The sequence below is a fragment of the Portunus trituberculatus genome, chromosome 50 (assembly GCF_017591435.1).
Source record: "Portunus trituberculatus isolate SZX2019 chromosome 50, ASM1759143v1, whole genome shotgun sequence".
NCBI classification, from domain to species: domain Eukaryota; kingdom Metazoa; phylum Arthropoda; class Malacostraca; order Decapoda; family Portunidae; genus Portunus; species Portunus trituberculatus.
In genome coordinates, this window is record NC_059304.1 from 3,316,424 (window position 1) to 3,329,079 (window position 12,656).

The following is a 12,656-nucleotide window of genomic DNA, read 5'->3' on the forward strand; positions in this document are numbered from 1 at the left end:
GTGTAGTGCCCCAAGACTGGAAAAGAGCTAACATTGTCCCAATCTATAAATCAGGTAACAAGAGAGACCCATTGAACTATAGACCAGTGTCACTTACAAGTGTGGTAGCTAAGATGTGTGAGAGGGTGGTGAAGAATAGATGGACAGACTTCTTGGAGAAAAATGACATACTTTGTGAGTGTCAATTTGGTTTTAGAAAGGGCGTTCATGCACGACAAACCTGATATGTTACTATTCGAGGGTGATAGATGTAATACAGGAAAGAGATGGTTGGGCTGATGGAATATATCTGGATTTAAAAAAGGCCTTTGATAAGGTACCACACCAGAGACTGATCTGGAAACTTGAAATGGTAGGAGGAGTGCATGGCAGTTTACTAAAATGGATGGAAGACTTTTGGTAGGAAGAGAAATGAGAACAATAATTAAGGACAGACCATCAGAATGGGGATTGGTGGAGTGGAGTTCCACAGGGATCAGTGTTGGCACCAGTAATGTTCGCAGTCTACATAAATGACATGGTGGATGGGGTGTCCAGTTATGTGAGCCTATTTGCAGGCGATGCAAAATTGTTAAGAAAAGTGAGATGTGACAAAGATTGCGAACTACTCCAGGAAGACTTGGACAGAATATGGAAATGGAGCTGTACATGGCAAATGGAGTTCAACACGACAAAATGCAAGAAAATAGAGTTTGGCAAGAGTGAAAGAAGAATCAGGAGTATGTACAAGATAGGAAATGAAGACATAAAAACCAGTCATGAAGAAAAAGACCTTGGGGTGACAATTACCAATGACCTATCGCCAGAGAGACATATAAACAAAATAATTGGAGAAGTATTGAACTTATTGAGGAACATAAGAGTGGCGTTCGTATATTTAGATGAAGAAATGATGAAGAAAATAATTACTGCAATGATAAGACCGAGGCTTGAATATGCAACAATACAGTGGGCTCGAACTTAAAGAAACACATAAGGAAACTAGAGAAAGTACAGAGGGCTGCAACGAAAATGGTGCCTGACTTAAGAGATTTGACTTATGAAGACAGACTGAAAAGAATGCAACTTCCAACCCTGGAAAACAGAAGAAAGGGAGACCTGATAGCAATATACAGAGTGATGATTGGCATGGAAAAAATGGATAGGGAAGATCTGTGTATGTGGAATGAAAGAATGTCGAGAGGGCATGGGAAAAAACTAAAATGGCCACTTATAGGAGAGATGTGAAAAATATAGCTTCCCTCATAGAAGGGTGGAAGCATGGAATAGTTTAGACGTGGAAGTGGTCAACGCAAGGAATATTCATGATTTTAAGAAAAAGCTGGACATTAATAGATATGGAGACGGGACAACACGAGCATAGCTCTTTTCCGTATGTTACAATTAGGTAAATACAATTAGGTAAATACACACACACACACACACACACACAATAGGATAACAAAGGGCCACCAGGGCCCATCTAGGTTATCCTGTATCAGTCGCACAGCGACCTCGTCATCAGTACTTAAAGATACACTTACAAGTACACAATACATTATATACTAATTCTAAATATTTGGCCCATTAACAGGGCTAAGTCCTGCAGTGAAATCCTCTACAATTTGTGGTCCCCATACATGGGGATCATGTCTTGTTTAACTATAGTAAATTTCTTATAAAAACTATCATGCAGTGCTATACATAATTATAAATCTAATAAATTTAAGTGCTTATCTAATCTGTTTTAAACATTGTCAAACTAGTGCTATTTACAACCGTCTCTGGCAATGCATTCCAGAAGTCTACCACCCTATGACTAAAGAAATATTTTCTTATATCTAACCTGCAGCCTTGCTTTCTAATCTTCCTGCCATGATTTCTAGTCCTATTTCCTCCTCTAAGGTAAAGAAAGATCTCACATCTATGTAGTTTGTATCTGAGAACATTTTAAATAACTCTATCATATCCCTCTTATACATCTCCTCTCAAATGAAAACATGTTTAATTCCTTTAATCTATCTCTATACTCCAGGCGCTTTAATGCTGGTATCATCCTAGTTGCTCTTCTCTGAACTGCTTCTAACATGTTGATATCCTGCCTATAATGGGGTGACCAGGCCTGTATGCAATACTCTAAATGGGGCCTAACATAGGAATTATATAAGCTACGCACCACTTCCTTACTTTTATAACTAACATTTCTATTTATAAAACCCAGGATCCTATTTGCCCTATTTCTTGCTTCTAAACATTGCTTTGAAAATTTCATAGTCCTGTCTATCACTACTCCTAAATCCTTTCCTTCCTCTACTGCCTCTAGCCAACATCCCTCCATCTCATAGCTAAAGTTTGTGTTGTCTTTACCTAAATGCATAACCTGACACTTTTAGAATTAAACTCCATCTGCCACCTGTCTGCCCATGCTATCAGCCTGTCCAGGTCTCGTTGTATTCTGTAATTGTCCTTTTCACCCTGTACTGCACATGCTATCTTAGTATCATCTGCAAACTTTGATACTTTGCTACTAATTCCTATATCTAAATCGTTAATGTACACCAAGAAAAGAAGAGGTCCTAGCACTGATCCTTGGGGTACCCACTAACCACTTCCTTCCACTCAGACATTGCCCCATTTAATACTACTCTCTGTTTCCTATCAGAAAGCCATTCACTAATCCAATCAACTAACCTACCCCTATCCCATGTAGTCTCAATTTGTACACTAGCCTCCTATGCGGTACCTTATCAAACGCCTTGCTAAAATCTAGATATATAACATCTATGCTATTTCCATCATCTAACTCCTTGGTAATATATTCTAAGATATCGAGCAAATTTGTAAGACAGGACCTCCCTGATCTAAAGCCATGTTGGGTATCTCTAATTAATCTATTCTCATTTAAATGCTCCCAAATACTACCCTTAATGATTTTCTCTAGTATCTTACATACTATACTAGTTAAACTGATCGGTCTATAATTATTCGCATCATCCTTCCTACCTTTTTAAATATTGGAGTAACATTAGCTAACTTCCAGTCCTGAGGTATCTCAGCAAACCTAAGTGATCTTTCAAAGATTAACTTAAGTGCTTCAGAAATACTGTCTACACCCTCCCTAAGTACTCTGGCATGTAGCTCATCAGGACCACTAGCTTTCCTATCGTCTAGTTCAAGAATAAATTTCCTAATAATTCCCGGTTTTATATCAATATTTTCTAAAGCTCTTAAACTACTCGTCGCACTGTTTGTAACAGGATTTCCTATTCTTTCCTAGTAAATACTGAAGAAAATTGTTCATTCAATAATTCTACTATGTCTTCATTTTGATCCACTACTACACCATCTTTTCTGAGTGGTCCAATCCTATCCTTATTTCTTTTATCACTGACCTTGTAATAACTATATAATTTTTGGGATCTTTACTCCCAGCTCTAGCTAGTTTTATCTCTGCCTGCCTTTTACTTTTTTATAACCTTACTCAAATCATCCCTGACCTGTCTGTACCTAATCAAATCTACATCTTCCCACTTTTCTGCAACTCTCTATATGCCCTCTTCTTCTCTCTGATCTGGCTACCTATCTCATGAGTCCACCATAATGGCTTCCTGTTTCTCTGCCTTATATCTTTGTAAGGGATACACTGCATCACTATACCCTTTACTACAACCTTAAAAATATCCCACATCTCCTGTGCAGTTTTATTTCCAAAACTATCTTCCCAGTTTACCTCTCCTAATAACTGACGTAACCTACCATAATTGCCTTTCTGATAGTTTGGGACTCTAGTCTTATTCACTATATTATCCCTACTGGAATTAATGATAAATCTAATTATATGATGGTCACTGTTTGCTAAAGTCTCTCCTACCTCAACTTCCTTTAAACAATGCTCAATATTTGTTAGTACTATGTCTAAAACCTTCCTCCCCTAGTAGGTTTATCTACCATCTGCACTAAATAGTTATCCTGAAAACTTTCCATAAACTTATTTTCACTAGCATCTCCTACCATCCTCTCCCAGTTTACTGACTTAAGATTAAAATCCCTAAGATAATTGTCTGACTAGTACACCCCTATTTATCTCATCTACCATAAGGTTGTCTACATCTGCTGACTGGTTAGGTGGTCTATAAAAGCTCCTACTCTAATAACCTTACTTTTGTTTACTCTAACATCCAGCCATAAGGACTCTACTCTGTTATCTACCTTAATACCATTAACCTGACTGGAAATGAAGGATTTTTACATAAATAACTACTCCTCCACCTATCCTACCAATTCTCTGGTGTAAATACATAATGTATCCATCTACTTCATATTCTTTCCTATTTTCCTAAACTTTTCCTCATTTACCCATGCCTCTGTGACACATACAACATCTAAGTCCTCCTCAACTATATAACTAGATAACTCGTCCTTCTTGTTCCTAAGACTCCTGGCATTTACATAAAAACATTTAAGTCCTGCTACCTTCCTAGATGCTGTCTCCTTATTTGGAATCCTAATCTTATTCTCTCCTATTTGCACCTGGAAATCTTTCCTAATCTTTTCACTATCTCTGTTTATCCTATCTAATTTATGTCTAACATCTTTCTTCTGGAATGCATTTGCTACCTCACCCCTACACTCCATCCCAACTCCCTCCAGACATCCACTCAGCACATCCACACCCTTCCTACTCAGATGCACACCATCCCTAGCATACAAATCCTTCGCCCATAGAACCTATCCCATACATCCACAAAGCTGACACCCACATCCTTACACATCCCTTTTACCCGATCATTCACACCAATGGCTCTAGACAACCATTCCCTGCTAACATACACACGAGGCAAGATTCCTGACACTACACACCTCCTACCACTCTCCCTTATCTTGCCTAACATTTCCCGAAATCTTGCCACTAACTCCGACCCACCTGCTCTGACATCGTTCCCACCTACGTGCAAAACTACTACACCCTCCCTCTCCATCCCCCCAACCCTCTTCTGCACCTCCTCACTCACTGCCTTCACACCTGCACCAGGCATACACACGTTCGTCCTCCTATCCCTGTCTTTCCCACAGAAAGTGCTATCTAAATATCTAACCTGAGAGTCCCACCACACACACCTGAGGTGTGCTAGGCATAACCCTCCTCCTCCTCTCCTCTACCCCCTTCTTTCTCCTTTAACATATAACATAACATAACATAAATAATAGGATAACAAAGGGCCACCAGGGCCCATCTAGGTTATCCTGTACCAGTCGCACAGCGACCTCGTCATCAGTACTTAAAGATACACTTACAAGTACACAATACATTATATACTAATTCTAAATATTTGGCCCATTAACAGGGCTAAGTCCTGCAGCGAAATCCTCTACAATTTGTGGTCCCCATACATGGGGATCATGTCTTATTTAATTATAGTAAATTTCTTATAAAAACTATCATGCAGTGCTATACATAATTATAAATCTAATAAATTTAAGTGCTTATCTAATGTTTTTAAACATTGTCAAACTAGTGCTATTTACAACCGTCTCTGGCAATGCATTCCAGAAGTCTACCACTCTATGACTAAAGAAATATTTTCTTATATCTAACCTGCAGCCTTGCTTTCTAATCTTCCTGCCATGATTTCTAGTCCTATTTCCTCCTCTAAGGTAAAGAAAGATCTCACATCTATGTAGTTTGTATCTGAGAACATTTTAAATAACTCTATCATATCCTCTTATACATCTCCTCTCAAATGAAAACATGTTTAATTCCTTTAATCTATCTCTATACTCCAGGCGCTTTAATGCTGGTATCATCCTAGTTGCTCTTCTCTGAACTGCTTCTAACATGTTGATATCCTGCCTATAGTGGGGTGACCAGGCCTGTATGCAATACTCTAAATGGGGCCTAACATAGGAATTATATAAGCTACGCACCACTTCCTTACTTTTATAACTAACATTTCTATTTATAAAACCCAGGATCCTATTTGCCCTATTTCTTGCTTCTAAACATTGCTTTGAAAATTTCAGTCCTGTCTATCACTACTCCTAAATCCTTTCCTTCCTCTACTGCCTCTAGCCAACATCCCTCCATCTCATAGTTAAAGTTTGTGTTGTCTTTACCTAAATGCATAACCTGACACTTATCAGAATTAAACTCCATCTGCCACCTGTCTGCCCATGCTATCAGCCTGTCCAGGTCTCGTTGTATTCTGTAATTGTCCTTTTCACCCTGTACTGCACATGCTATCTTAGTATCATCTGCAAACTTTGATACTTTGCTACTAATTCCTATATCTAAATCGTTAATGTACACCAAGAAAAGAAGAGGTCCTAGCACTGATCCTTGGGGTACCCCACTAACCACTTCCTTCCACTCAGACATTGCCCCATTTAATACTACTCTCTGTTTCCTATCAGAAAGCCATTCACTAATCCAATCAACTAACCTACCCCCATCCCATGTAGTCTCAATTTGTACACTAGCCTCCTCTACCTCTATCAAACTTCTCCTTTCACTCACCACAACCACTTCATTCACTCCACTCTCTCACTCTCCCTCCCCTCCAACAAACCGAACCTATTTTCACACTCAACAGGTTTAGTCCTATCCTCCCTAACTGCCTCCGCTTTCCTTCCCTCGCAACCTGCCATCTCTGCCCATCCTGACTACTATCTTTCCCAGTCTGGCTCGCCTGCTCCCTCTTCCCCACTCTGCTCTTCCCGACAGAGGGCCAAGCCACCCTGTCGCCCTCAGAAGGTCCAACCTTCGGCCTAACACTGATCTCCTGCCTAATTTTTTCCACTGCCTCCCCAAGCCTCTTAACCTCCTCCTTCAACTCAAAGATGAGAACTTCGTTGGCACTTTTCCCCTCACTTAGCTTTCTCATTTCCTCTCGCAATTCTCGGTACTCAAGAGAAAGAACTAAATTCTCGCTCTTGAGCCTACACACCATACACTCAGAAAAGTCAACGACCTTCCTGTCATGCCCACATATCTCACACACAACAAACTCTCCCAATCCCATCTCAACACTCTCTTTCACACCCTCAATCACACTTTGATATACCTCAGTAGCTACCGCCATACTAATTTACAATCTGTTAACTCACAAACAAATAAAAATACTTGGTGACGGCGGGGTGGGGGAACCGCGGTTGTGGGGGGGGGGCCTAAGTGAGGTCAACTAATCCTCTTTCAAGGTCAACTTGACTGTTACAAGCCTAGTCTCCTCGCTCTACCAAAATACTTTTAACTCACAAACACTGATTCTAACCACTATTTCACTCTAATCTAACACTTGCAGTACACACTTTCACTTCAGTAACACTCAAAAGCACCACACACAGACACCAAGCACAAACACCACTCGCTAACTATAAAAACCACAGCAAAAAAACGGAGCGCACACACAACACGTCCACTCGCTACCGGGATGATAAGCCACCACGTCAATGAAAACGTGTAGGTTACATGAAAGAATCCGGATGAAAAATGAAAGTTAAAATTCAGAAGATTCGCTTATTCTATCCTGAATGAAAAGATGAGCTTAAGGCACACTTATTGTGACACACCTCTTGGTCGAGGGAGAGAAGTGCCTGCTTGCGTTGGATGGCATTGAACCCCATGTGGCCAGGCTTCACTCCCCGGTCATGTCTGATGGTGTAAATGAACTGCCGACCTTGGTCTGCTATTACCTGAATATACCTGAAAAAAAGAAAATTACAAATTCAATCATGTCTGATGGTGTAAATGAACTGCCAATCTTGGTCTGCTATTACCTGAATAATACTTGAAACGTTTATTGTCACAATTTAACCTCTGAATTCTGATCTATATTTCTTGACAAAAGCAGTTTATCATAACCTTATTACTGTATAGCAAAAGCTTTCATCATATCCCGATTGATTTTTCACATCAGGTTGTATTACCTCGTCATATGCCCCATATATTTCTTCAGTGCTACAGGTTGAGAATGGTATTGGATAGAGGAAAGGTGGTGCAGGACTTTGAACTGAGGTGGTCAATTAAATGAGAGAAGTGATGAACTTACTTGACCTTTAGCGGGAAATCATTTTCGTTGACAATGACGCAGTTGGTAAAGGAAAGTTCCTCATTAGGACACTTGGCAACCCTCATCATCTGAAGGTAGTGAAATTGTATTAGTTTACATACTGTCAAACTAAACACTTATAATATTAATAATAATAATAATAATAATAATAATAATAATAATAATAATAATAATGGAATTCTTTCAACTCATATGCATATTTATCACATATGACAAGAAAATTTACAAAGTGGCTGTGGATCCTAGCTATGCAAACTACATGGCTATAGCAGCATCAAAGAAGCTGAAGCCTTCATGTTGTCGAGATACGATTCATATTAAACCGAAGTATCTGAGGACAGTACGGTTTTGGGCGGCAGGGGTATCATTCATATCAATACGTTCATGCTTTAAGTTCGAGTATCTTCTCAAATGCACATGGTTTCACATGCAGGCCAAATCTACTATAACTTCCTTCTTGTCGGTAGTCTCATTACATGTCGCAGCCTGACACAATGTTCCGTGTTGTGCATTTAATGTATGTGAGCACATGATTCATCAAGTCCATATATATATATATATATATATATATATATATATATATATATATATATATATATATATATATATATATATATATATATATATATATAAAGAAAATAAAGAAAGACAAAGAAGTAAATAATTACATAAATAATAATAATAATAATAATAATAATAATAATAATAACAACAACTACAACAACAACAACAATAATAATAATAACTGAAATGATAACAAAATACGTAGTAACAATTTAAGATTATGAGAGAGAGAGAGAGAGAGAGAGAGAGAGAGAGAGAGAGAGAGAGAGAGAGAGAGAGATTTTTCCCAAGATCATGGTCAAAACGGTAAAATGTTTCCAAAATGTGTAGGCTACTTCAATAATGTGCCATACATAATGCACTTTAGTAGTAATATTGACCTTGGACGGTCATTTTCCATTGCACACTCACCTACAGAATTTATCTTACAAAATATTTATTTATCTATCACACTCACCTACAGAATTTATCTTACAAAATATTTATTTATCTATCTATCTATCTATCTATCTATATATATATATATATATATATATATATATATATATATATATATATATATATATATATATATATATACAACTGAAAGTGCAATACTGTTTCAAATCAAATAATATAATGTTGGGAAATCCTTTGTAACTCTAATAACGTCGATATCTTAACCACTGTAGTACCTGTAGCAGCTTGTTTCCATTACTCCTAACAGACTCCAATGGAAATTATTGAAGGTTTAAACTGTTTCCAAGACGCTACTGAAAGCATGATAGGCTTCTTTTCCTGGAGTGTTTCTGTCATCAATGAGAAAAAAGCCTATCATGCTTTCAATAGCGTCTTGGAAACGGCTTAAATCTTCAATAATTTCCATTGGAGTCTCTTAAGAGTTATGAAACAAGCTGCTATAAATACTACAATGGTTGAGATCTCGATGTGTAGTATGTATGAAGTAACTGCCGTAGAGACTGGAGAAGGGAATAGGCTCCAAAAAAGTTCCATCTTCTGTCGTCACTGCGCAAGCTCGAACAATTTACTTTCTCCAACCATATCACTCATCTCCATCTACTATACATAACATGGTCCTTATCTCAAACTATTCTAAATGAAACGAGTATCCACATATTTCAGCCGAACTAATCAATCAAAGCACATATCCAAGATGTAAGATACACTGACCATGGAATGGATCCTTAGGAAACTGGGAGGATACGTCATCATCATGGCTATATTCTCGTAGCCTCATATGTTTTCGCAAGTCTTTAATTAATATACAGAATAATAAAGAACCCAGTAAATGATAATAATTCTTAGTTGTGCCGTCTTTCAATCAGCTTCCTGCATATCGGTAGTGCAAAATTTTATTTTTATTTATTTTTTTTTCATTTCAGCATTTAACTAAAGAACGAACACAATAATAGTTTAATCCTTAATATACATAAGGCCGACGATAATATGTAAATAATGACGATGCTTTTATTTATTTATTTCATTTATTATAATACATAACCAGACGGTTGCCAGGAGGAAATTGGATGACTCCAGACAAATTTTTGCTAAGTTGAATTCAATGTGGTGATCATTAGGAAATTTATTAAAAGAATTGAGGACGTAAAAAGTACTGCAAAATAACACTTTCAGATATGTAAGCAGACCACGCACAGGGAGATAAACAAAGATATTTCAATAATTCACGTCTTAAGAGTATTAAAACGTAAAACTTTTTTTTTTATCAAATCTCTCATAGCTTCTTCAGTTTTTAAAATCATGAATTTACCAAATTACGTAATTCCTCTCATCATACAAGGATCGGGCTTAACCTAGGTAACAGAAGCTAATCTTCCGGTAAAGATTGCTATATATGGGTTCTTTCCTGTTCACGTTTGTTAGGCTATCATTTCCTCCGTAAGGATAGCAGTGGACACTGGAGAAAAAACAAAGTACAGATCCTGCTGGAGTCTTTTAAATACCATGTAGTTCAAAAAACGCCACGAGTTCGAAAGCACACGTTTTGAAATACTGTACGCAGCTAATCGTTCCTCGACCTTGTCAAGCTATCTTGGTACTGATGGATCGACTGATGGTCCACAAGCCCATGAGATCAATAACTAATTAGATGATGTTACTGATCTTGTATGTGATTATGAACTAGCTGACCAAATTATATACCTATTCTGCGAAGATTATCCAGTTCATCTACGGTACACTGTCATTAATTTCCTGGACACACACACACACACAGAGAGAGAGAGAGAGAGAGAGAGAGAGAGAATTTCCATTGCATTTTTCGTATAGTTTACTTCCTCTTACAGCTACTACTTACCAGTGACTTCGGTTATTACGGCGAGCAAAACTAACTCAATTCTTTACTGGTAAATGAAAAAGGACCGGGAGGGTTAATGTAGGAATAGATGAAGGTTGGTAAGGATGGATAAAAGATGGGTGACAAAGGTGAGGGAGGGTTTAAGGAAGACAAACAAGTGCGGCAGGAGCCAAGCAGGCAACTATACAGATCGGCTCTCTGTGCCAGCAGGCCCTCTAAATGGTGCAGCCCCTCCATCCATGAAGGATATCAGCTAGCGATCTAAGCTCTTCTTATTCGTCTGAAACTACGGCGAGGCAGGGCAGGGCACAGGCAGACGGGACACACTTACCCCCCCGTACATGGTGGCGGCACGGAAGGCGTACACTGACAACACAACACAACACCAACACTTGCTGTATCCGCGGCGAGGGAGACCACCCGGCCGGGAACCTCTGACTGGGGTGCTGCCGCGACCTGTGTGTGTGCGTATGTATGCGTGTGATACTTCGCCAAGAGCCGCACAGACCGTCAAAACACGTTGGCCTACGGAATAGGTAGTACTGTACTACTCGAAACCATCACACCTTTAAGCTGCCGCCCTAACACGAATGGCAGATCATACCTAACACAAAAATGACCTCTAACTGTAAACGATATTCAGGTTATTGGAACATATTAGTCCAATATGTGCATTGATCTGCTGATTAGGTCATAACAGCGTGATTTTTGGATTACACTTCTTCAATACGTTATTTAATTGCAAGTAGGCATGATTTGGGTATATTGTCATAACGGAAAGATAGTATTAGCTGTGTGTTCCTGTACTTCCATTGGTAGAAGAAACTGTACGTGTCGCATGGTGTGATTTAACGATACTAAATTAGCTTAAATATTATTGAAGGTGATGGAGGGGTATGTCGTGGGTGGTGACGCCATGGGCCGTATGTGGGGATGAAAGCAATTCAACTACCTATACAACCTAAACTATAAGGGCACAATTATGACGCTTAAAATCTATAAAAATATTAGGGATATGTTGGATTTCGTAGTTATAATGCCACTTTCTTATATCCGCTTGTAAAAAAAAAAAAATCGGTCGAGGGAAGAGGCTAATCGACATAAGAACCCTCAGCCACACCACATTCCACTTGACTATCGATGTCTAATCCTAAATAGTGTGATAAGTTTTCCTTACATATTGTAGGTAGCCAATGTGATATAACGAATCGAAGGAATACTGATCTTTGGACCTCTGGATAGATCTAATAAATAAAAGCAAATCTGCTACTCCAATTCTTCCTGGCATTACATGCTAACAATACTGCCGACTTACAGGTGCTTATGAGAGCTTCCAAGGAATATAGGCTGCAGATTCTTCACAATCCCAAGAAGAGAAATTCAATTATTGGTTCAGCTGTGTGTATGGAGTGACGACAACAGCTACAACCTCGAGATCTTGGAGCAGACTGGCGCACACTGCGTCTCACCCCAAAGCTATCGTTACACTGCGCCGCCGCCACCGCCCTTCGTTCAATACCTTTCTTCATTCACCCCCGCAGATAATAACCTTGCAGGTTTCTAGTATGGTATGTAAGATCGTCCACCACCAATCTAATCCTAATTATTAACTTGTATTGAAATTTAGATGCAAATTGTAAGAAACGAGTTCATTCCTAGGAAAAAGACTGGTCTGCTTTTTCTAGGTTAAGCTGAAGGAAATAGCTATATTGATTTTGTTACTTATCAGACTT

The 12,656-nt window shown here is 38.7% G+C and overlaps 1 protein-coding gene and 1 long non-coding RNA gene across 5 annotated transcripts in view; one reads left to right on the top strand and one right to left on the bottom strand.

Moving 5' to 3' along the window:
- Positions 1–7,474: 7,474 nt before the first annotated feature.
- LOC123499752 (vesicle-fusing ATPase 1-like) overlaps positions 7,475–12,656 on the bottom strand; it is a 17,477-nt gene continuing 12,295 nt past the window's right edge. The window contains exons 1-4 of one of the 4 annotated variants that reach the window (XM_045248202.1): positions 12,239–12,375; positions 11,255–11,448; positions 8,025–8,113; positions 7,475–7,678 (exon numbers count right to left, since the gene is read on the bottom strand). In XM_045248202.1, the coding sequence (XP_045104137.1) occupies positions 7,498–7,678; positions 8,025–8,113; positions 11,255–11,266 (282 nt within the window). In that variant the 5' untranslated portion in view covers positions 11,267–11,448; positions 12,239–12,375 and the 3' untranslated portion in view covers positions 7,475–7,497. Of the gene's footprint in view, positions 7,679–8,024; positions 8,114–11,254; positions 11,449–12,238; positions 12,378–12,656 lie in introns of those variants that run through there. The other 3 variants (XM_045248203.1, XM_045248204.1, XM_045248205.1) reach the window with 3 other exon arrangements.
- The window catches only part of LOC123499753, a 654-nt gene continuing 385 nt past the window's right edge, over positions 12,388–12,656 (top strand). The window contains exon 1 of the long non-coding RNA XR_006673092.1: positions 12,388–12,491. This is a non-coding gene — a long non-coding RNA (uncharacterized LOC123499753). The remainder of the gene's footprint in view (positions 12,492–12,656) is intronic.